The sequence below is a fragment of the Simochromis diagramma genome, unplaced genomic scaffold, assembly GCF_900408965.1.
Source record: "Simochromis diagramma unplaced genomic scaffold, fSimDia1.1 OVJJ01000685.1, whole genome shotgun sequence".
NCBI lineage: Eukaryota > Metazoa > Chordata > Actinopteri > Cichliformes > Cichlidae > Simochromis > Simochromis diagramma.
Genome location: NW_024387477.1, coordinates 13,739,767 through 13,761,599, shown reverse-complemented (window position 1 = coordinate 13,761,599; position 21,833 = coordinate 13,739,767). Strand labels below are relative to the sequence as shown.

At 43.2% G+C, this 21,833-nt stretch overlaps 2 protein-coding genes across 3 annotated transcripts; one reads left to right on the top strand and one right to left on the bottom strand.

The window, feature by feature from the left end:
- The first annotated feature begins 2,984 nt into the window (after window positions 1-2,984).
- Window positions 2,985-16,840, top strand: si:ch211-168f7.5. Its single transcript, XM_040016043.1, has 4 exons — window positions 2,985-3,657; window positions 11,508-11,718; window positions 13,532-13,765; window positions 13,900-16,840. The coding sequence occupies exons 1-4, from the start codon at window positions 3,379-3,381 to the stop codon at window positions 16,428-16,430; spliced, it is 3,255 nt and encodes a 1,084-aa protein (XP_039871977.1). The 5' UTR covers window positions 2,985-3,378; the 3' UTR covers window positions 16,431-16,840.
- Window positions 16,841-17,739: 899 nt separating this feature from the next.
- Window positions 17,740-21,416, bottom strand: ttc9c (tetratricopeptide repeat domain 9C). 2 transcript variants are annotated; one of them, XM_040016044.1, is made up of 4 exons: window positions 21,284-21,416; window positions 19,845-20,199; window positions 19,527-19,709; window positions 17,740-18,286 (listed from the first exon to the last, which is right to left on the bottom strand). In XM_040016044.1, exons 2-4 carry the CDS (start codon window positions 20,176-20,178, stop codon window positions 18,129-18,131), a joined length of 675 nt encoding a protein of 224 aa, XP_039871978.1. In that variant the 5' UTR covers window positions 20,179-20,199; window positions 21,284-21,416; the 3' UTR covers window positions 17,740-18,128. The 2 variants fall into 2 exon arrangements, with proteins under 2 accessions (XP_039871978.1, XP_039871980.1); XM_040016046.1 differs by having other exon boundaries at window positions 21,279-21,402.
- Between the last annotated feature and the right edge of the window lie 417 nt (window positions 21,417-21,833).

Below are 21,833 nucleotides of genomic sequence, written 5' to 3'. Positions count from 1 at the left end.
TATTAACTGGGGCTGTATTATTTTGATTTATTCAGTCTCTTTACACTTCTCTTTCTATTTTCTTTTGGAAGCTCTAAAATCTGCATGTAAAGCTGCTTCCCTCCTGAATTTACTGGAGTTGTCAGTTTGTTATGGAGCTAAAACTAGTATTTTGCAACAAGAGTTCAGCAAGTATCATCACAGTGACAGCTATTTATGTTGGTTCCACAAAGACTGTAATTTAACTATATTTCGTTATACAAAAATGTGAGTTCAGATTTTGTGGAAACCATTGTGAATAAACTGTCAGCTGAGTTATGAACAATGCATTTCTCTTTAAGGAGCTCATGCAGCAATGGACAGCTGCTCTACTCTGGATAAAGATTGCCCTCTGCTGGATGGAAGGTAGCCCAAAGATCCCCTGCACTGCAGAGGAGACGCTCACCTATGCCTATCATGACACTTTCCCCAGTGGCTTCATTCTTAGTGGAGTGATAAAAACTCTTGTCAGTTTGTCCCCCCAAACTGACGACTTTATGCTTTTTAAAATTTTTATGAAGTACATTTAAAAGAATATAAATCCAACTAACAGAGTCAGAATTTTAAAAAATAAATAAATAAATGTAACGCTGAGAAACAGTCAAAATTCTCATTTCGAGAGATGATTTCTGACTTTACTCTCATTTATTATATCACTAGGCTATTCTCAATATTTTTTAGAATAAAGTGAGAAAAGAAAATCATAATTCTGAGATTAAAGTTGAAATGTTGAGTTTAAATCTGGATTCTGAGAAGTCAGACTTCAGAGGAAAGTCAGATTTTAGAGAAAAAGTCAGAAATTAAAGAAAAAAAATCTGATTGATGAGAATAAAGTCATAATTCTGACTGTTTCCTGTGAATTCTGATTTAATCTCAGATTTCTTTCAGATTAAAAAAAAAATTGATTCATGACACAATATTATTTTTTCTGAGGCTTTAACCTTCTTCTGTAGTAAGACAACTGAAACTTGTGGGTGGATCCCGTGTTGCTCCGTTCTGGCATCCTCTCCTCCCATGCCTGCCAACTCCAAGCTGCCCACATGTCACATACAGTAAACACAGCAGACTGGCCAGGGTAGCTCACTCTGAGAGCAAATAGTGCTCAGAGGTCACTGAATGTCACTCAGCACAAGGTAATTTAGGATTATGCTATTTGTCATCACAAAATAAATGAAGATTTTAAAAGATCCAAACTGTTTAGTTGCAAGAAAACCACAAAAGTGACAAACAAGTCAGTTCAGTTGTATCTGTTTAACACAAATTTGCAACAACAGTCACCTCAAGGAACTTCATATTGTAAAATAAAGACCCTAGAGTACAAAAAACAGGCAAGCAAACAAACATTAGGGAAAGACCCTTTTTGCAGAGTGCATACTTTTACTAGTAGATATCATGAAAGTGTCAACGATGCTGAAACTATAGCACTTTTGTGTTAGCTGTGCATTTTTTCCCCAAGAAAAGAAGAGGATAAAAACTTTGTTGTGAATTTTTTCCCATATAAGGTCAAACTTTGCCCCCAGAGAGGGGGCCTGATTCACCTTGACTGGTAACCATTGGTAACCCTCATTCACCACACGTAGGAACTTTATTTTTGTGAAGCTGCTTCAGCACAATTCCTGTGCTCAGTCTCTTCCTTATGTTAGCAGAAGGTCGTAAACTATAATGATTTATTACTATACATATAAGAAAGTATAAGCAGCTTTTAAAACTTGAAGCTATTTGACTATTAGCGTATCACATGTGACAACTAGGATATGTTCCACTCTCATCCCCGCCTTCCACCCACCCCAAATCCTGAATTAGACGGATAAGAAACCCGGGAGAAAGAAACTGGATGGATGGCAAACACAGCTGCTTTCATTTATTTACCCTGCAATTATTCTAAAGCATAATGTTTAGTGGAAATAGGTAGGTAAATGTCAGCAACACTCCAAATGACAGGAGGCGTAATCAGACAGAGCAAATGCAGGCTTCTGTGTGGGTGAGCAGCATCTCTCATGTGCGCTGTTTAGCTATAGAGTTACATGCGATAGAAGGGATAAATGCAACGTCACTGCTTAAAGACTAGGCTTGGAATACAAAGATCGTCCTTTGATATGTGCATTCAATAAGACTATAGAGTATAGATTTCACTAATGCAGGCATCGGATTATAGTATTCAACTCTATGCAATGTATCAGTGAAGAAAAATAGCCACATTAACATTATACACATTATATCTCAAAGAAAAGCACTCCTCAAAGTAATCAGATTACTGCTGCAATATCTTCTTATTAAATTAGTCACACATTCCTCAATATCTAATATTGTTTGAAGTCACATGACAAGACAGCATTTTACACAAAAGGTGTTTATCTAGTGAGCTTCTAAAGTAGAACAAAGACTCTTAGTTTTAAATGTAATGGAGTTAAAATTCTACTTTTCTTACAGAAACGTCAACGCAGGCAAATAAAGCTGTTCATACTGGGTCACGTGGCTTCTTATCGCAGCTCTACTCCCCATCTTGCAGAGATGATAAAATCTTGCATAGCTGCAGCTTTTAAGATGAAATACGTGCAAGTTTCAAGTTATAGCCGATGGAAAAAAAACACTTGCAGCGCATTAAAAATTCAACTTTTCTACATTAAAAAAAAAAAAAAAATCAGTTTAGGGGTCAAAACATGGGCTAAAAAGTGGAGCAGAGAAACGACCCTGCTGATTATGTGCACAGTGTGCTGCTCGGAGCGTGGGTGCTGGGGGTGTTTTCTACTGCTATAGTTGGATGAACACTTGAGGAAACAGTGCATCTGTCCTCTGCGATCCTGCGCGCTGAAGTTGGACACTCTGGGAATTTTCTTGCGTCCGTTCGAAAAAACTTGGTCGTCCAATCCGTGTGCAGCTCCTGCACACTGGCTCCTCCTTCCCCTCTCCCTCTGCCTGCTCCCACATGTAACGCTATCGCTGCCTCTCTGTTGCATTGTCTCATTGGGGACGCAGCGCACGGAGTCCAGCGCTGCGGACAACTCCGGCGGACCTGCGAGCTTTAAAGTGACAGGGGAAGGAAAAATGGATAATGTCGAGCGGAAATGAAAACCTGGGATAGTATGAGTCATGGCTCGTTGAGGTGTCTTCAGTCTGCCGGTGGATTCATTAATTCCAGCCCTGTGTCAGTCAGTCAGCGGGGCTGCCTGAAGCCGCGAGGCTGCACTGCACGTTAGAATGAGCCGCTATCCTTGATGTTGCGTTAAACCAAGCAGCTGCTATGTTGAAATCCCTCATTCGGACCTGTGTGGCTCTACCTGGTGCTGGACCCTAGTCCGTTCCTTCCCTTATCCCGGTGCGCGGTAACTGAGCGGTGGTCAGCGGTGCGCCCTGAGGAGGATGGCCGCCCGCCGCGGATGCGTGAACTCGCTCTGGTCGGGCACCGAGCGCGTCCGCATCGGAGAGCGCCTCAAAGCGACGCTGGCCGGAGTGATGGAGCTGGAGGTGCTCAGGTGCAAACACCTGGAGATGGTGGACGCCGCTCTGGAGGATCGACCGCCCGTTGCCGCCAACGCTGAGGATCCACGGGCGGCGGAGGAGGAGGAGGAGGGGAGAGAGACCTCGGAAAGCGGCGCAATGGATGCCGAGCATGGCTCTGCGACATCCCGCCGGCAACAGGTCAGTCAGTACGTCTGTCAGCTCACAGGTCGGATCCACAGACAGATGATTAAATATGAATGAGGGGCTGATGGTGATCTGCCAAAAAGCCAGTCCCTCTGCGACTCACTAGACAGATTTTATCGCTGCCTCGAGCGCACGGCTGTGCCGAGAGCTGAATACTCAATTGAATGTGATGGTGCCAGAGATCAAGCCAGGCATGCAGTGTGTGTGCGTGTGTGTGTGTGACATGGAGCAAATGTCACTGAGGTCAGGAAACCGGGACCAGCTCTGGCTCTGTGCCCTGCCTCATGGTTAGAAAGAAACATGTGGCGCTCAAATCAGGTGCAGGTATTAATACACAAGCCAGCGCTGCATTTTTTGGCTCAGGACCATAAGCTCTCCAAAGGTCACTTTGGCTCTCCGTTTGCATTTACAATTACTCTGATCACATTCTAAATACCAGCCCCTCCACTTTTTGTCTAAAAAGTGCGCTGCCTATTTTTTTTTTTAAAGTGTGTATGTTCAGTGGAGTGTGACCAACCTGAAGAGGGTTAGGCTGTCTCTAAACACCCATTTAACCCCATTTCCCCAAACCTGCCCTGAAATGGATATGCAGGTCTTTTGTGTGGAGAATGTGGGTTGACATGTAGGCTGATACAGGAGGACAGGATGAGAACAGGTCTCATCCTGAGGCATGGGCCCCGGGGCCGTAGCTGGTCTGCTCCGTTATTGGTGATCTACATTTAAAGCTGAGGAGTCATCAAGATGTAAAATCGGCCAAAAATGAGATGATTAAGATGACTGTGGGTGCATCCATCAGTGTGTGTGTGTGTGTGTTTTTAACAAAACATAATAAATGTAAAATGGCAATGGGCAAGAGGGCACAGGAAGAGGATGACCAGTGCTATAAACAGAAATATAATGTTGAAAATATTAGACATGATCACTGTTTCAACTTGTTAAATTTGTCTTTTGATATTAAAGAAATATTTTCTGGTTTTTGATTGTTGGTTAAAGGAGACATGCAACATGAAAATCAGTCATTATATGCTAGAAAACATTGATGGATGGACATTGATTGGAATGACTGCCTTCAAGTTTAAACACCTTTTTTATGGTATTCACAGCCATTTAAAAAATAAATAAATAAAACAAACATTTTTCCAGCAACTTTAATACCAAAAATAAGCAAAAGTAATCTGAAACTTCACTGCATTGCACATGAAGTGGTGTGTTACTTTGTACAATGTGGATTATACCTGGAACATTTCCAGACTTGACAAACAGGTGATGGGTTCAGGCTGGAATTTGAGCAAATGCCAAATTTACGTTACATTTTAATGAAAATGATAAATAGTTTCAGAGCCAGGCAGCACCACAACCCACAAGTCTGAAGCATCACAGTAACCTCCACTGCACAGACGCCCAGTTTCACAAAAACAGATTCTTTACAGAAGGGATTTTGTTGTAGATACTGTTTATGTGCAGACCTGTTTTCCTCTGAACTAAAGGTCGCTGCTTTACAAACAAACTGCCCAGCAGTGCTTGCTACTTTTCACCAAATATGTTATCTCCGGATTGTTTCCATGGTCTGCTGTGATATGAAACAATGCCGTCGACAGCTACAGGAATAACACTCGTTCTGAGAAAGTAACAAATGCTTCATCATGGTGGCTTTGCACAACCTGTTATTACACTGTGAATATGTGTTCCTGATACCAGTGAGCGGTATTAGTCAGCAGCCTGCAGCATATTAATACATGTTCTGTTTAAGCCAGGCTACAGCTGAGGTCACATCTGCAGAATATTGTATTTATTTATTTTTTGACAGAGTGAAATGAAATTGTATCCCCACAAATAGTCTGCAGAGGAGAAGCGGAAAACACTTGAAATAAAAAGTGAAGGGAGAGAGCTTTTTTGCAGTCCCATCTGAGAGAGGGCATCCGCATGGAAGCGCTTCTCATAACGTGCCGCCTTCCTCACCACCCACCCACCAACATCTCATCTGTAGTTCCTCCCGTGGTGCTGAGAAATCCTGTGGAGAGGCCGAGCAGCATTGCTCATTCTCACCTCTGAAGGGAGCTGCCGATGTAGCAGAGCAAGCAGGCTGGCACGCTGCCCTTTGCCCTGGCTGGCCTTCACCAACACACACACACACACACATTTGTGTTTTCATATCCTTATGGGGACATCTAATTGACACAATGCTTTCCCAGCCATAACCATAACCACAAGCATAACCTAAATGTAACCCTGACACTAAAACCACATTTTGAGCCTCAAAAATGCCTACAAACTCGTGGGGACATGCATTTTGTCCCCATAAGGGTTCTTGGTCCCCACAAGTGTAGTAACGTTCCAATTTTTGGTCAAAACAAAGATATGTAAACATGGTACGCACACACAAAACAACATTTGCATAAAAGGGAAACAAATTTCTGTCTTGTTGCAGCATGTAGCTGCAGATGGAGAGGGAACGAGGAGGGGAAAGTTGACGGTTACCTACTGCTTTGTTTACTAGAATCAACATACAGTTTTATACGTAAACCCATTATATTCATTTTCCCTGTATACACTACTCATTACTTTGGAAATCATTGGTTGTTCAGCCTTTTTTGTAAGCCAAGGATTTGGTGACTCATAGCATAATGTGCTCTACCGCAACACTAGATTTTTTTTCTTTCTTTCTTTCTTTTTTAATAAACTCTTGAAATATGATTCACATTTTTTCTCTCTAGCAGCAGAAAGAGGAGGATAGAAGCCATAACTGCGCACATCAGGGTTATGGCTGACTGTTACGGCCGTGGTGTCATCCGTGCTGAAAAATGCAGTTTAAAATGAGGGAGTATTTTAAAGAATGTCGGCTTTTGAACAAATGTTTTTAAAAAACAGAGCAGTGGTTCTGTAGAATGGACAGAAAACACATTTAATTTGCATTAATACTATGAATAATTCAGATCTGCGCAATCTGTTGTATGGAGAGAACAAGCTTTGAGTCACTGAAACGACATCTAATCTGGAAACTAGAAGAAACATAACTTTTTGCTTTCGAAATGAGCATCAAGGCCACGGTGGCGGATTCCGGCTCGTTGCCGTTCGGAGTTTAAAAATAAAAATCTCCTCGCTGAACATAACACATCGAGAACAGGAGTGGGAGAAGGAGGGAGTATGCTGCAGAGCTTTAATTAATTCACACGCACAGCAGAACTGCAACGATTAATTAATAGACAGGAAATTAATCAGCAGCTACTGTAATAAGGAAATCTTTTAGGACTGATTAAAGCTTGTCAAATGTGGAAATCAGCTGTCGTTTCTTGCAGAAAGCTGAATATCTTTGAGCTTCATGATTAAGCGCAAACAGCCGGTGATACTCATATAACGCTTTTCTACTCACATTAAACACACAGAGTGCTTTCTTACTACAAGCTAGAGACGAGCAGGTTGATCCAAATATCAGTAGTATCGATACCAATGATACCGGTATCATATCGATACTAGCGCGACAGAATCGATACTTTGTTTCTATCCTCTAAATTACTTTAAGTTAATAATTTAGCCTGCCTTTATAAGTTTAAACTATAGGTATGGGTACTGATATCAGTCATACTGGACCTGTCTTTACTTGGCAGTATTGAACAGCACTGCTACAAGCCTCAGTCACATATTCACGTTTCTTTAAATCAGGGGTCTCGAACTCCAGTCCTCGAGGGCCGGTGTCCTGAAACTTTTCCATGTGTCCCTGTTGCAACACACCTGAATACAATTAGTAGGTCAATAGCAAGACCCTGTAGAACGTGACTGCATGCTGAGGTGACAATGCAGCCATTTGATTCATGTTACAGCAGCTCATGAGTAAATGAACATGGTGCAATAAAAGTACTGTTAGAAGTAAAACACTTACATTTACTTGAGTAGGGTTAGGGGTTGCCACTTCAGCATGCAGTCCAGTTCTATACTCTTGCTTCAGGTGTGTTGCAACAGGGACACATGGAAAAGTTTCAGGACACCGGCCCTCCAGGACTGGAGTTCGAGACCCCTGCTTTAAATGATAAGCACTTTTAACCTAACGTTTACACACTCACACTCCGATGGACACATCAGGGGTTAGTCAGCGTTCAGTATCTTGCCCAGTAATGCTCATGTTGGATTGAACCACCGACCTCCTTATTAGTAGACGACCTGCTCAATCATGAGTCGATAAATCAATAACTGATGGGAATAATATTCAGATAAGGTCCTAATGAGAAGTGTTTACATTGCCGTGTGCGCGCTCATTGAAGGGAGGCTGTCTTGAAATTAGGTTTGGGAAGCATCATCTTACATGGTGAGTCATTAGCCCCCCTCACTTGTGGAGTGACCGCTTTCATCTCCCCCCTTTTTGTGCCTCGGGGTATCTCCAAGTAGAACAACAAAAGTGTGTAACATTGATAATTTTTTCAGGATGATCCTGAAAGCTGAGTGAAGATGAAGATTCACAGTGTGGGCTGTCTTTACATTTCAATACCATATTAATAATGTATGAAACAATAAATAGACCACCGTGCGAGTTCTTCACACCGATCGCTCGCGCCGTCCCACACTGTTTGACCAAATTATTCTGTCTCGACAAGCCAACCGCTGCAATTCGTTCTCGCTGATGACATAATGCACCTATTAAGAAGAAGTGTATGGCTTGTGCAGTCGCTGCAGCATTATTATCCCATCGACCCATACATTTTCTATGTGCACCCCTCCCTCACATGCAGGACTATCATATTACAGAGCTCTGAGCGAACCATCACCCGTCTCTCCAATGATTTGATCATGTGCTAGTCACTGTGTAACAATATATCCCGTAGTGTGCAAGGCCTTGTGTTGCTGGCACGGATTTGTTGCAGATATTTACCCTTTCAGGAGACTTTTTAAAAAACGCGTTTCGCATCGTTGCACAGGCAGAATAAGTTAATGCTCTTTTAAAAATGTCGAATTTTTCAGATCATACATGTGAGAGGAAGTCGCGTCACTATTGGACTGCATGTTTTTATGTGTGTGTGTTCAGGCTGAGGATTGAGTTAAATATTTCGCCAGGCCTGTTGTGCTGTTGTGGGTCTGTGTGGGAGGAGAAGCGAACGCGAGTTAGAGAGCGAGCAGCTGTAGCTATGGTGAGTAGAGGGTGGCTGGCTCGAAGGATATTATAGCAGAAGGAGGAGGGTTATTTGTTAAGGGGCCTGTGGGGGAGGTGGGGGTCCTTCAAGATGCCCCTCTCTCTCGCCCAGCAACCGCCCCCCCCATCACCTCACTCTCCCTTCACCGCCTTCACTCGCTCAGTGACTCACTCTGCTATTTCTCTGTCTCTTTTTTTGTCCCTCGCACTTAGTTTTGGTCACCCACTCAGCCACGACTCGCTGTAGATTCACAGGGAAACAAAAAAAAAAATAGTGAGGAGGGGGACAGGATCTCACTGACCTGAGAGGGAGAGATAAGCCGAAGACTGGTCAAAGTTTGAAACTCTCACACAGTTTCCTTCCTTCTCTCTTTCCTCCACAGTCCATCCCCCTTTTTACCTTCTGCCGCTCTGGCAGCTCTTTGTTACGTCATCTGTCTTCTCCCATTATCCTCTGAATCCCCCTCCTCTCCTGTCACCCCAGTGAGTCACTACCTGTATTGTTTCCTCAGTAACCACAGGATTGATCAGCAGCACCACTCACAGTGTTTCTGTTGTTTGGGCCTGATCACACTAATGCAGGGGCTTTTGGCTGCTGTCCTAAAGGGATGGGTTGGGGATTTGGAGGAGGGTGAAGGGGGGGTTTACTCTTCTGCCCTCTTACTAATCTGGAAAATGGAGGCACTTTGCTAACTTGATGGGCTGATTGTTATTCTTGTTCTTGTTGTGCACAAGGCCTCATTTCTGACTGTTCCAGTAAGTGTGGTGTGACGTTGCTGGAGCATGTGGCTGGTAAATGATATTGTGAATGCACAGCCCTTTCACGCGGGTCTGGACCAAAACATGCAGAGGGTTAAGCTGTGTTTTTAAAGCAGTATCCTTATTGTCACTGGTGGAAAGTATACTTGAATGCTTAATAACATCTAGAATACTTTCTTCTTCTAACTTACTAGGTTTCCAAGGAATATATTGTAGTTTTTTTTTGTAACAACACTGTTTTTATCCAACCTTTTTTAGGGTTTTCTTTTTTTTCATATTCAGAAAGTTTTGACCTCTGCATGCTTTTTATTCTCCCCCACGCATCTATCAACTAGGTAAACTTGAGTATTAATCTAATTAAATTATTCTTTATGAAGCTTTATGGTAAATGAGCTGGCTCCTATATAGCGCTTTTCTACTCTACCCCTTTCCACAACATCCCAAAGGTGCTCAATTGGATTGAGATCTGGTAAGTGTGGAGGACGTTTGAGTGAATTTATGGGTGATGGTGCACTGTCTCATAAAGGCATGAACATGGTCAGGTAGGCTGCGGTGTTAAAATGATGCACAAAAAGTGCCAAGAAGATATCCTCCACACCATCACACCACCACTAGAAGCCTGAACGATACAAGGCAGGGTGAATCCGTGCTCTCACTCATTGTGTGAAATTTGGACCCTACTATCCAAACAGAGCAGAGGCAGAAATCTTTTGACCAGACAGTGTTTTTCCAATCGATTGCTGTTCAATTTCGTGAATTGGTCCAACTTAGAGCCACAGTTTCCTGTTCTCGGCTGACAGCAGTAGCGCCCAGTGTGGTCTTCTGCTGCAGCTGCAGAACACACTGGATGTGTTTTGTGTTCGGAGATGCTCTTCCGCATACTTTGGTCGTAAGGAGTGGATATTTGAGTTACCGTTACCTTCTTGTCAGCTTGAAGCAGTCTGACCATTCTCCTCTGATCTTTTACATCATCGCAGCATTTTCTCCCAGGGAACTACTGTTCGCTGCATATTTTCTCTTTTTCAAACTCTTCTCTCTAAACCCTGGAGACGAATGTGCTGAATAATCCCAGTAAGTCAGCAGTTTCTGAAATAATGAGACCAGCCTGTATGGAATCAAAAACCGTGCCACGTTCAGAGTTCCCTAAATCACCTTTCTTCCATTATTCTGATGCTCAGTTTGAGGTTCAACAGGTTGTATTAACCACGTCTGCATGTCTAAATGCACTGAGCTGCTGCCATGCAGTTGGCTGATTAGATATTTGTGTTAACAAGTAGCTGAATGGATGCACCTAATGCAGTTTCCATGACTAAATACTAGCCAAATATATACCCATGAGAGCTGATCTTTAATCTCTAGTTTTCCTTCCACTGTTTCTTATTGATGGTTGGTGGTTCAATACCTGAGTCCTCCAGTTGGATGCTGGAATATGCTTGGGAAGAACTTTAACTTGCCTCCCAAAGCATCCATTTCTGTATGAATGTGTGTGTGAAGTGTAGCTTGTAGTGTTTTGGGAAGCCAATAACAGTAAAGCAATTTATTTAGATAGCAGTCCATCCATTTACTTCATGTTTGCTGCACTCATATCTTAAGTGACAGTAAATCAATATACCCGACTTCTGGTAAAATCGTGTTGTTATTCGATCACTCTTGTCAGATTTGCACACTCCTGCTGTATGCTATGGATTTTCAGTATCTAACCTGCAACTGAAGAACAAATGCATAAAAAGTAACGTTATTTTATGCTTGCTAAGTTTTAGGCCTGCAAACAGCAGTTTAGTAAAAAAAATCTCAAGAGCCAGTATGTTTAATATGAGTCATGTTTTTTTCCAGTTGTCCACTGACAAACATTTTGATGACGATCATGTGTCATTTTGATTTTTTATTGTGGTTTTAACCCTTACTTCCATTTTATCTGTGTGAATGAATCATCCATAGTCACCTACTGTTCTTCTTTTCTTTTTAGGATCCTTCTCCCTCCGACACCGCCTGTCAGAGCAGCCCAGAGGAATGCGGGGGGAATTCAGGGGACGGGACAGCTCACCTCTCATCGGGCAGAGGGAGTAGCTCACGTTGGTCCACTCTTTCCTGGGATGCCCCCTCTGACTTGCTTTCTCCCCCAACCCCGGATCTTAATGGTATGATCCCCCTGGACAGCGACTCCAGACCTAGTTCAGGTAATTACACACCTGAACACCTCTTTCGGGCGGTTTAAATGTCAGACGGCTGAGACAACGGCGCTGAGCTGTCCAATGATCCAACAGTTTCTCACCTCCTGATAGAACTACAGCTCACCTTGAGAGAATTTCCATGAAACATTAACCACGTCTCTTTTTTACTTTTGTTTGCTTGCACTCTGTGTGACTCGGCACTGACTCACTCAGTTTGTCTCTTGCTGTCAACATTTTTTAGCCTCTCCTCAAACTCTTATCCGTTCTCTGCTTCCTCTGAAAGCTTTTCTTGGCCAGGTATAGACTCTCACCCACTTTTCAATCCACTATTATTTATGCTCTGGAAAATCTATCAAACCTAAAGACATGATAATATATAGAGAGATTTTTTTTAAATCAAAATGAATTTTATTTGTCTATTCTTTAGTCAGTAGAAATGTAATTTCAGGAGAAGTCTAAGTGTTCATGGCTCACACTGCATGTCTAACAGTGGTTTCTGCACTGTGACGCTTTTCTTTTGGAATTTTTACGAGGTTTGAGTTTCTATAGGTGATGGTAGCTTGTTTTTACTGACTCACCTATTTATCCGAATGCAGAAGGGATTGTGAATCTTGTGGAAGCACTGATGTCTCTGCTCTGACTCATAAACCGTGGCCTGAGCTTCATCTAAGTCACAGTAAGAGACAAAGAGTATTTGACTGCTAATAAGATACCGCTCACAGTGCAGGCTGACAAAAGCAATCGAACCTTTGAATCAGCTGTTCCAGTTAAGGTGATGAGATTGGAAATGTGGACTGTAGGGGTGATTCTCTTTTTAAAGAAGGCCATAAATATCAAAGTCTGCTCATCTTAAGAAAGATTGATCGCTGGGAAGCATACTGCAATCATATACCTCCATGGGGCTTTAGCAGAAATGTTTTAGAGACGCAGGGAGCTTTAAAAGATTGCAAAAGGTGTTCTGAAGATCTGGGTGTTCATTAATCTATAACACGACTACCTAAAAATGGATACAATTCAAGGCCGCTGCTACTTTTCAAAGGAGTGGGCGTCCTGTAAAACGTCACAGTAAGAGCACAACGTACAAGCCTGAACGAGGTGAAAAAGAATCCAAGAGTAACAGAAGAGCAAAAGAGAGGCAGTATGCAGAAATCACTACAGGTTAATGAGTGTTCATGGAAGTAGTGGGAATCATGAGGGAAACCACCGCTATGCAAAAGCCGCTATTGTTTGCCACGGCGTTTTTTGAGGCTATGCTCTGTGGACAGATGGGGCAAAATCTGGTTGTTTGGAGGAAAAATGTTACCACACACCATGATTATAACTTCATCCTAAATGTAAAGCAGGATGGAGGAGTGTCACAGCTTTGAGACACACATTCAGCGAAGGAACATTGAATTAAAGTGATTTCTTGAGCAGTTACAGCCCAGGAAAATATCTAATAGAGTTCATTAAGAGGTGGATTTAGTTAATAAATCTACAGGTTTGTTTACTTTTCCTGTCAGATACCTCTGTGTGTTTAATAAAAGGAAGATAACTACAGTTCGTGTGTCATCGGTTTAGTCGAGTTATTTTCTCTATATGGAGTCTATCCGAGAGGTGCGATACACCCTGGACAGGTCACCAGTTCACTATGGGGTTAACTCAGAGAGACAGATATACGTGCTCACATTCACACCTCAGGCCAGTTTAGAATTGATAATTAACCTGAATGTACATCCTTGCATGGTGGAAGGAAGCTGAACCTAGAAGGAGGAGAGGAGAACATTCAAAATCCACAAAGAAATGCCTCTTTTACAAATGTCCGTGTCTCTTTTTCAAGGTTTCTATTCAGTGAGCGGCAGCTCCCTGTCAGACTCTTGCTACTCTGTGTCCAGCGACGCAGCCCATGGAGGACCGGTGGCCCCTGCCAGGCCCCTGAAGCTGTGGGAGCAGGTTCCTGTGTGTGCTGACAACACTGACCTCCTGTGGCCAGAAGGTGCAGTGCAGCTGCAGCAACCTGTACTCCAGGACAGCCAGGAGGACGCCGAACCAACAGAAGAGACGCCCGTTTCTGGTGAGTTGGTGCAAACAATAGATCCCTATCTTGTAAATCAGTCCATGTAGATATGAGGTTTCAACTGTAAGTGAAAATACCTCAAAATGTCCACTGAAGTCTAAAGTTTTTTTCTCTCTCTCTGTCTCTTACAGTCCCAAATGACCTTGAAGCAACTGGTCTGACCTTTCTGTCTGAACTTTGTTCAGGACTTGGCGATTCCCTGATTTCTTTCATCCTCCCGCTCCTCAACCCTTCATCCTCCTCCTCCACCTCCTGCTCCCAAAATTCAAAACTCCAGCTTGACCTCCGCTACTGCACAGACCTGATGTCCCGTCGGACCAAAGAGGTTTACTCATACCCAAGCCCACTGCATGCTGTTGCCCTCCAAAGCCCCCTCTTCACCACCCAGAATCAAGAACAGTCAGCCTCTGTGAGCCCTGAGGGACCCCAGCATGATGAACCCACAGAGTCAAATGCTGACACAGCTCTGCCTCTCCAGCCTCAGCAACCTCCCACTCCACCCTCCTTCACCCAGTTGGAGCAGTACATCTCTCGTCTGGCTCGCCAGTACCACAGTCGGGCAAAATCCACCTCTGATCTCACCTCACCTGCCACCCCTGGGCCAGTCACACACAGAGGCCTTTGCACCCCTGGCAAAACTCACGGATCCACCCAGTCTCTTTCTGCCTTCGAGAGCCGCAGCACACCCTCCACCCAGCCAGGCGTCAACATCACACCCTCTAAGTCACTGCTAGGGAACTCAGCCAGAGTCAGCCTTAGCACCACCGGAAAAAAGGGCACCAGGAATTCAATCAACCTGGGAAATCTTCCTTCAGCCACCGGAGAAGACTTAAACATAAATCTGCATCTAAACCTCAACTTGAACCTGACTCCCGGTTTAAATTCTGGTCATGGGCTGGTGGACAATCCCAGAAACGGAGCTCTGAGGAGAGACTTTGCGGCCAATTCCACCGCTTCTGCCTCATCACATTCTTCTGCTACACCCACCCCAGCAATGAGACCTCGTCCTCGCATTTCAACTTGTCCAAGCAGCCTGAGCCACCGCAGCTCCCTTGAGGTCCCACTGGGGTCTGGAGCCAGCTCTGGGTTTGGCTCATCAGCTTTCTGTCGCTCATTAGACTGGAGCAGTGGTGCTCCACCTGAGGCTGGACAGCCAGTGTTTGGCACAAATGCAGGATCAGCTCCCGGATCTCAGCGCAGCAGCTTGATCCAGGAGTCCAACTCCAGTCCAAAGTTAAGTGAAGACTCGCCCATGGTGGAGGAGATCTCCCGCCTCTCTGGCCTGTCTCGAGCTGTTGTAGTTGGACTCATGGAACAAGGCGTGGAGCTAGATATTGACTGCTTCCCAACAGATACTGCAGGTGAGATGAGAAGCCACACTAAAACTCACCTGACAGCTCAAACAGATCAGTCACATGACTATACTAGACTGACAGACTTGAATCCCCAGAGACCAATACAGCTGTCTCTCAGTGTCACTCATTCTCCACAGTCTCAGTCCAGCCTCACCCCTCCTCTCTCACACTCCAGCAGCCCCATACACCCCTACCAATCCATGCACATTCCCTCCTCCCACTACTCCTCACACTCCCACTACCAACAGACACCTGACCTTCCTTCCTCCACAGCCTCCTCACCTGCCTCCCGTCCTACCCCAAGAGGTCGCTCACCTCCACGCCCTCTCCAACCATCCCCCCTGGGTGCGACTCCCCTCTCTGTTTTCCGACGAGATGCACCATTCCAGTGCTCCCTGCCCCGCACCAATACCAGGACCTCTCCTTTTGAGCATGGCGGGATCCAACCAAGAGGAGGATCACTTCGGCAGAGCAGTGGAGGAGGCGAGGGCAACAGCAGGCAGAAGAGGGCGGAGGGTGATGGGCTCTACAGAGGAAAACATGCCTCCCATAAGCTGATCAGGGCAGCAACAGTTAGCAGTTATGCAAAGAGAGAGGACTACAGCTCAGTTTGGCGTGAGGAGGAGGAGAAGTTGCGAGCAGCCGCTCACACATCCAAAAAGTCCTCCAGCAAACTCTGGAAGGGCTTTGACGGACGCCTCTGGAGCAAAGAGTCTGAAAGTGAAAGAGAGGAGATAGACAGGGCAGAGTATGGCTATGGCTGGAGAAGGAACAGCGTGGGAAGCTGGAGAAGAGAGCACAGAAGGGTTAAAGCTTCTAGCAGCGGTGACAAAAGGCCTAAAGTAGACAACTCTCCTGTCTTCTCAAAGAAGAGAGGTAAAGATGATGGGGAGAGACGCAGCTCAAGCCTCAAGCTTTCCAGGCGGGCTCTGTTCAGGAGTGAATCCCAGGGCTTGCTGGTACCTCGGAACCACAGCGAAGAGCCCACAAAGCGGCCACACTGGGTCTCCTCCTTGGACGTGGGGCATGGTGGCATGGGAATCAGAAAAGACGAAGGGGTCAGACTACTGAGAGCGAAGGAGGAGGACAAACGGCTGTCTTCCACCGCCAGCCTCTTTAACCTCTCTCGTTCTCAGAGCCTAGAAGGCAGCTGCCATTCACTCTCTCCTCTCTCCTCCCCTTCATTTTCTCCTTCTCCACCTCCACGGCTGCCCCTTCAGCGCTCCCGATCACTGAGGGATTTGGGAAGGAAAGTGTTTGGCTCAATGAGGTCGCTTAGTCTCAAACAGAAATCATCCAGGAAGTGACTGCTGTACAAAAAAGTGAACTTCATCGTTTGCGTTGTACATTCAAAAATACCAGTGACGATTAGTAATATTTGATGTTTAAAATAAAGTGCCAATATTTGGATTTTTATGACTGATCTGATACACTGGCTATGAGATATCCACTGGTCCTTTCACTCATCTCCAGTGTGTTGAAGTTCCTCTCAGGCACATCAGGTCTGTGAAGTTTTAGTCTTGGGTCACTTCATTCATTCTAGTAATGTTTCTTTTGTAAAACTAGGCATATACGTTTTTAGAACCTTCTCAAAAAGTATAAAATAAATGCGAACCTTCCCCAAACACGATATTTAGTATATATGGAGCACTTTAAAGCTCAGAAGTTTTTGTATTAGAAAACCATGTAATGTAAATTGTGCACACCGCAGCAGCAAGAAAGAGGTGTAAGATGCAACATGGCCCACAGAGAATTGTAATACTGCTTGTCCATTGATGTGGTACCGGTCTGCAGCTAGTTCTGCTTTGGTACCTTTTGAGTAGCAGTCTACAGGTTTATGCATTTGAAGTAACTTCCACAGGAAAGAGACCATGACTGACCTAACTTATGTGAATTTCTCTGATAGCCACTAAATAATTTCAACTTTGACTCCAACAACTTTATGCTACTGTGCACTGCTAGCTATTGGCACCAGGAATACTCCTATGTGTGGCAGTCCTTCTAAATTAGGCACCACATCAGTGGAAATGAGGCATCATTGAAGGGAACATGAGTGACCTGTTATTTAGGGGTGAATGATTCTTTTTAGGATCTGTAAAGGGCTGCAACCCTTATAAACCCTAATTTTTATCAGTGCGAATGCCATCCTGAAGAGGAACACTTCTGGGATCCTATTGTGACAGGAAAGTAGCCATTTGAAAATACTGTAGTAATAACAACTGTAAGAAGCTTCAGTGCATAATCATGCGTATGAATGTGTACGTGCACAATCCCCTTCTGCATGCTGCTCTGTGACTTGTTCAGTGATTATAGCTATTGTGAGAGTGTGATATTCCTCTTTGATCATGGGCAGTATTGCCACTGAAGTACAATCACATTGGCCAGATTATGACCAAAATTAAGCAAATACTCTTTAACTTGATATTTTGCTCAGGATTTTGAAATGAACATTGAATTAAAGTATTGATGAGTTATCCAAGATACATATGTGTCCTCTTATGGCTTATGACTAATAAAGGAAACTTATAACTGAACGTGTGCTCTTCCTACTGTAAGTGCATTAAAGATGTTTACGTGTCAGCAAAGGGCTTTGCTAAAAAAAAAAATGAATGAAAATTAGCATTTTTTAACAAATATTTTTATTGAAAAGTCACAAAATTAACATTCATATCACTGACCAAACAACTGCAATCACAGAGGCAATTGAGTAGTGCATGAAGAGCCTCTTTAGCTTTCAGAAGCATTTTGTGAACTATATTAGACTGTGTTGCTAGGAAACCAACTTTTCTGTCTTTTCTATTTTCAGCAGTGACATCTTTGCTTTCCAACTGACTGCTTTCCTCAAGTCTGTATAATGTCTGTTATGCTTACGTCAATCCTCTCCCATGGAGACACAGCAAGAGTCGTTCAAGACATGTAAACATTCTTTAACCCCTTTGTGGTGTGGTCTGAGGTTGGAGCAGTCTCTCAGGCTGAGGTTTTATTTGGCACATTCAGCTTGTGGGCTAAACGCCGTCGCCAGCTCTTCTGGTTTGGTTAATCCCACCCTCGGAGCGATCATTCTGGTTGGAGGAAAACATGCCTCGATACATGGCTTTCTCTTTTTGTAAGTCCCGACTGAGTTTCTCCTCAGCCCTCTGCAGGTACTTCCTCACATTGGCATCTGTGACAGAAACGTATACTTTAACTCGCTGGTCTTCAGAGAAAAGATCAGTAATTTAAACTATTCAGAAAAAAAAACCAAAACAAAACTGCACAAGCTACCCACCTGGGCTTGATAAAATGAAATGACTCATACATGAGTCTTCTAACGTGCTTTAATTAAACACCTTTAACGTGGGAAATGGTGACGCTTCTAACTCATGGGTTTAATTGATCACAAAGTTAAACAAGGTCAGTAAGCTTTTCTCAAGCTGAGCTGACTGTTTACTTTAAAGATGAGTGTTAATATTAATTACCATTTCAGAATGGATAGCAGTGTAACAAAAGAACAATTTTTGGTTATGGTGGTGGACTAATTGCAAATGTAGACTGAAAAATAAATACATTTGGAGAGCACAGGCGTCCACGGCTCCCACCAAAGAACTGCTGTTTCGGCATGCTCTGTGTTAATCATCTACAAATCACAACTTATTCATCAAAGACCCAGATTCTTTTTATTGCTATTTTTTCCTGCTTTCAGCTAGTGCAACTAGCTGAATTAATGTTTAATGTTTTCGCTCTTGAAAGTCGCCACCAGAAATACCTCTTGGCCCAAAGATTATGACACAGCCTCTGTGAGAACGTTGTAAAACAAGTGTGGACTAAGATGTAAGGAAAGAGAGCTATTGGTGCTAGCAGTGCTAGTCACAATATGATAACTACTATGATGAATGTGCTGCATATTTTGGTAGCATTTAAAACAGTATGTGCAACTGGCAGATAGAGGAAGTGGCTGACATCCAGAAAGACAGCACAGAGGCACTAATAATGGCAGCACAGAAACAAGCTCTGAGTACAAGGTCCATATAACTATGTTATAAATAATTTCAACAGAACCCATCAATTCCTGACTTGTTATCAGGAATTGTTTATCTTCATTTATTTAAACTTTATCTTCCATTTTTGCGATCCACATGTAGTTATGACCAAAATTTGGCGTCATCTGAGTTAACAGAACTCTCAACATTTTCTGTTTATTTTATGCAATTTGATGAACCAAAATGTTTTTTAAAACTTTAGTAAATTAAACCTAACATACTTTCAATCAGAGCCCTAGAGACTTTTTCTTTTGGGGGAAGGTTATAACCTCTTTGGTGGTCCTTAAAAATATAATATGCGGGAAGAAAAACCTGGCTATATATATGTCTAAATAACTATTACGTCAACTTGCTCTTGAAAATCATGATGGTCTGGGTCTTTACCATTAGGCTGCTCTTTAGAGGCCTGGATGAGGTACTCTTTGGCTGTCTCTGCATCTCCCATCTCCAGAGTGGCTACCCCGGCCCTGTACAGCGCTTTGGCATTGCCTGGTCGCCACTTTAGCACTCGCAGACTGTACTCCTGCACACGAGTATAATCAACAGTCTTTCTCTGCAGCAAACAGGCTGGAAGAGATATAAAGAAATGATTATACTGAGGCACTTGTGTCAAACTAGTGACTAGAGAGCAGTTTTTCAAAGAGTTACTACTTCAACAGCTTTGAAAGAATATGACATTATCTCAGAATGATATTTACCTACCAGCAAGGTTGTTGTAGCAGTCCACTTGAGTATTTCTCAATAAAGCCTCCTGTTCAGGTGTGAGCACAGGTGTCTCAGGCCCAAACCCTTTCACTGATGTCGTCACATCTGAGTCAATGCTTCGCAGGAGCAGAAGAGCGCGGTGATAACGACCAATGGCTGAGCGAATGTTCTTGTCCTTGTAGAAAGCATTTCCTTCTGTTTTCAGCTGGGCTGCTTCCTCTAGCAAAGCTGAAACCGGCTTAGCAGAATTTGGTTTGTGTCCAAAGAGGCTCGGTGCTGCTGCCGCCGCCCCCTGTACATCTAGGCTAGCCTCCCCACCAGCACCCTCCATGTCTGCAGTGAAGCTAATCAGCTGTTGGGGTGAGAAAGCACATTTTAGTTTATTCTTAAACAGAAAGCCTAAAACATAAAGTGGTGAGATGTAGAGAAAAAGATGTAAGGACTTATGAAACATATAGGTTCAGGCCACTATATTAGGTACACCTGTTCATTAACTGTTCATTAATTAAAACCAAAAATCTAATCTGCTAATCAAAATCAATATAAATGAATACTTTTCTCCAAGTGTAGGGCTGAACTCAAATTGAAAAACTTATAGTTATGTGAAATAAAGTTTATCACTTTTTCTTACAGTGGTATTGATCAAATAAACGTTTCAAAAGCGCTTACATACATAATCACTCACTGGCCACCTTGTTAGGTGCACAGGGTCCACTGCTTGTATACTACAAACATGTAATCAGCCAATCACACGGCAAGAATAGAGTCAAGACAACAACATGAAAACATGGAGCCCACCCTTGTTAGGGTGCTGATGGTGGTGGTTTAATAACGTGGGGGTACATTTTCAGTTTGAGGGGTATTGAAGGGTACAGTTTGTGCCCCTTATTACCAACAGAGCACTGTTTACACGCAACAGTCCACCTGAGTCTGATCGACAGGCTCGACACCACCTGTTCCAGTGTAAAAAGACGCTCTGCGTATAATAGTAGAAAGCACTTATGTGTAAGAAAACGGTTTGTCACACCTCTCCTACTTCACTCCTTCACTTGTAATACCTCACATATGACCCGGCAGTCACACAGTGAGCCACCCTGCTTTTAATAAGAAGGTAGACAAACCGCAAGAGCAGTAGTTTTTCCACCATATTTAATATGACAAACGGCAAATCTACAGCTTTTTATTTGAAGTATTGGTACATGCCAACGTTACATTATTTTACGAATCAAATAGAAAGCACGTCACTCAGGTCCAAACGTAAATCGACGTTTTGCGGCAAAACGTCCAGGGTTTGTAGCTACCGCTAACCGAGCTAGCAGGCTGCCAAGCTAGCCCGGGTCCTCGAAAACTAGCTAATTCATTATTTCCCGTATGTTCGCGCATTTTATGAGGTTCGCTACATGAAAGCTGTATTGTTCTGCATTCTCTCGCCTTACGCCAGTGAAGCGACAATCCACGGATAGCTACTTTTCAGCTGGTAGTCATCTTAGTTGTTGCTGCCACACGTGCGCTTCCTTGCTTGCCTTTCTATGGACTCGCCCACAAACTGTGTGGAGTGCTACTGCCACCATAAGGTCGAAACAGGAATTGCCAGCAAATTAACACAAAATACACCCTCTTCGTTTTTATTAAATATAATTTTGAAAGTAATCCATGCACAAAATACCAAAACAAACTTTTTTGGTGTAAATTACACTTATTCTGGAACAAAATGTAAACGCAGTTAATGAAAAAGTTGTTCCAAAACATTATTTAAAATACTAAATAGCACTTGGGAAACCTCGAGAATGCTATATAATCAAATGTTTTTATAAGCTCACAATTGCCTCTGTAATAGTTTGTATTATTAAACGAACAGGCTATATGAACAAAGAATTTAAAATACAGAAGTTACTAAAAAATGTGTGAATATTGAAAAGTTAGATTTCACAATTTGCTTAAATCACGTATAAATTAAGTTTGAAATTAAGTCTGAAACACAATGAA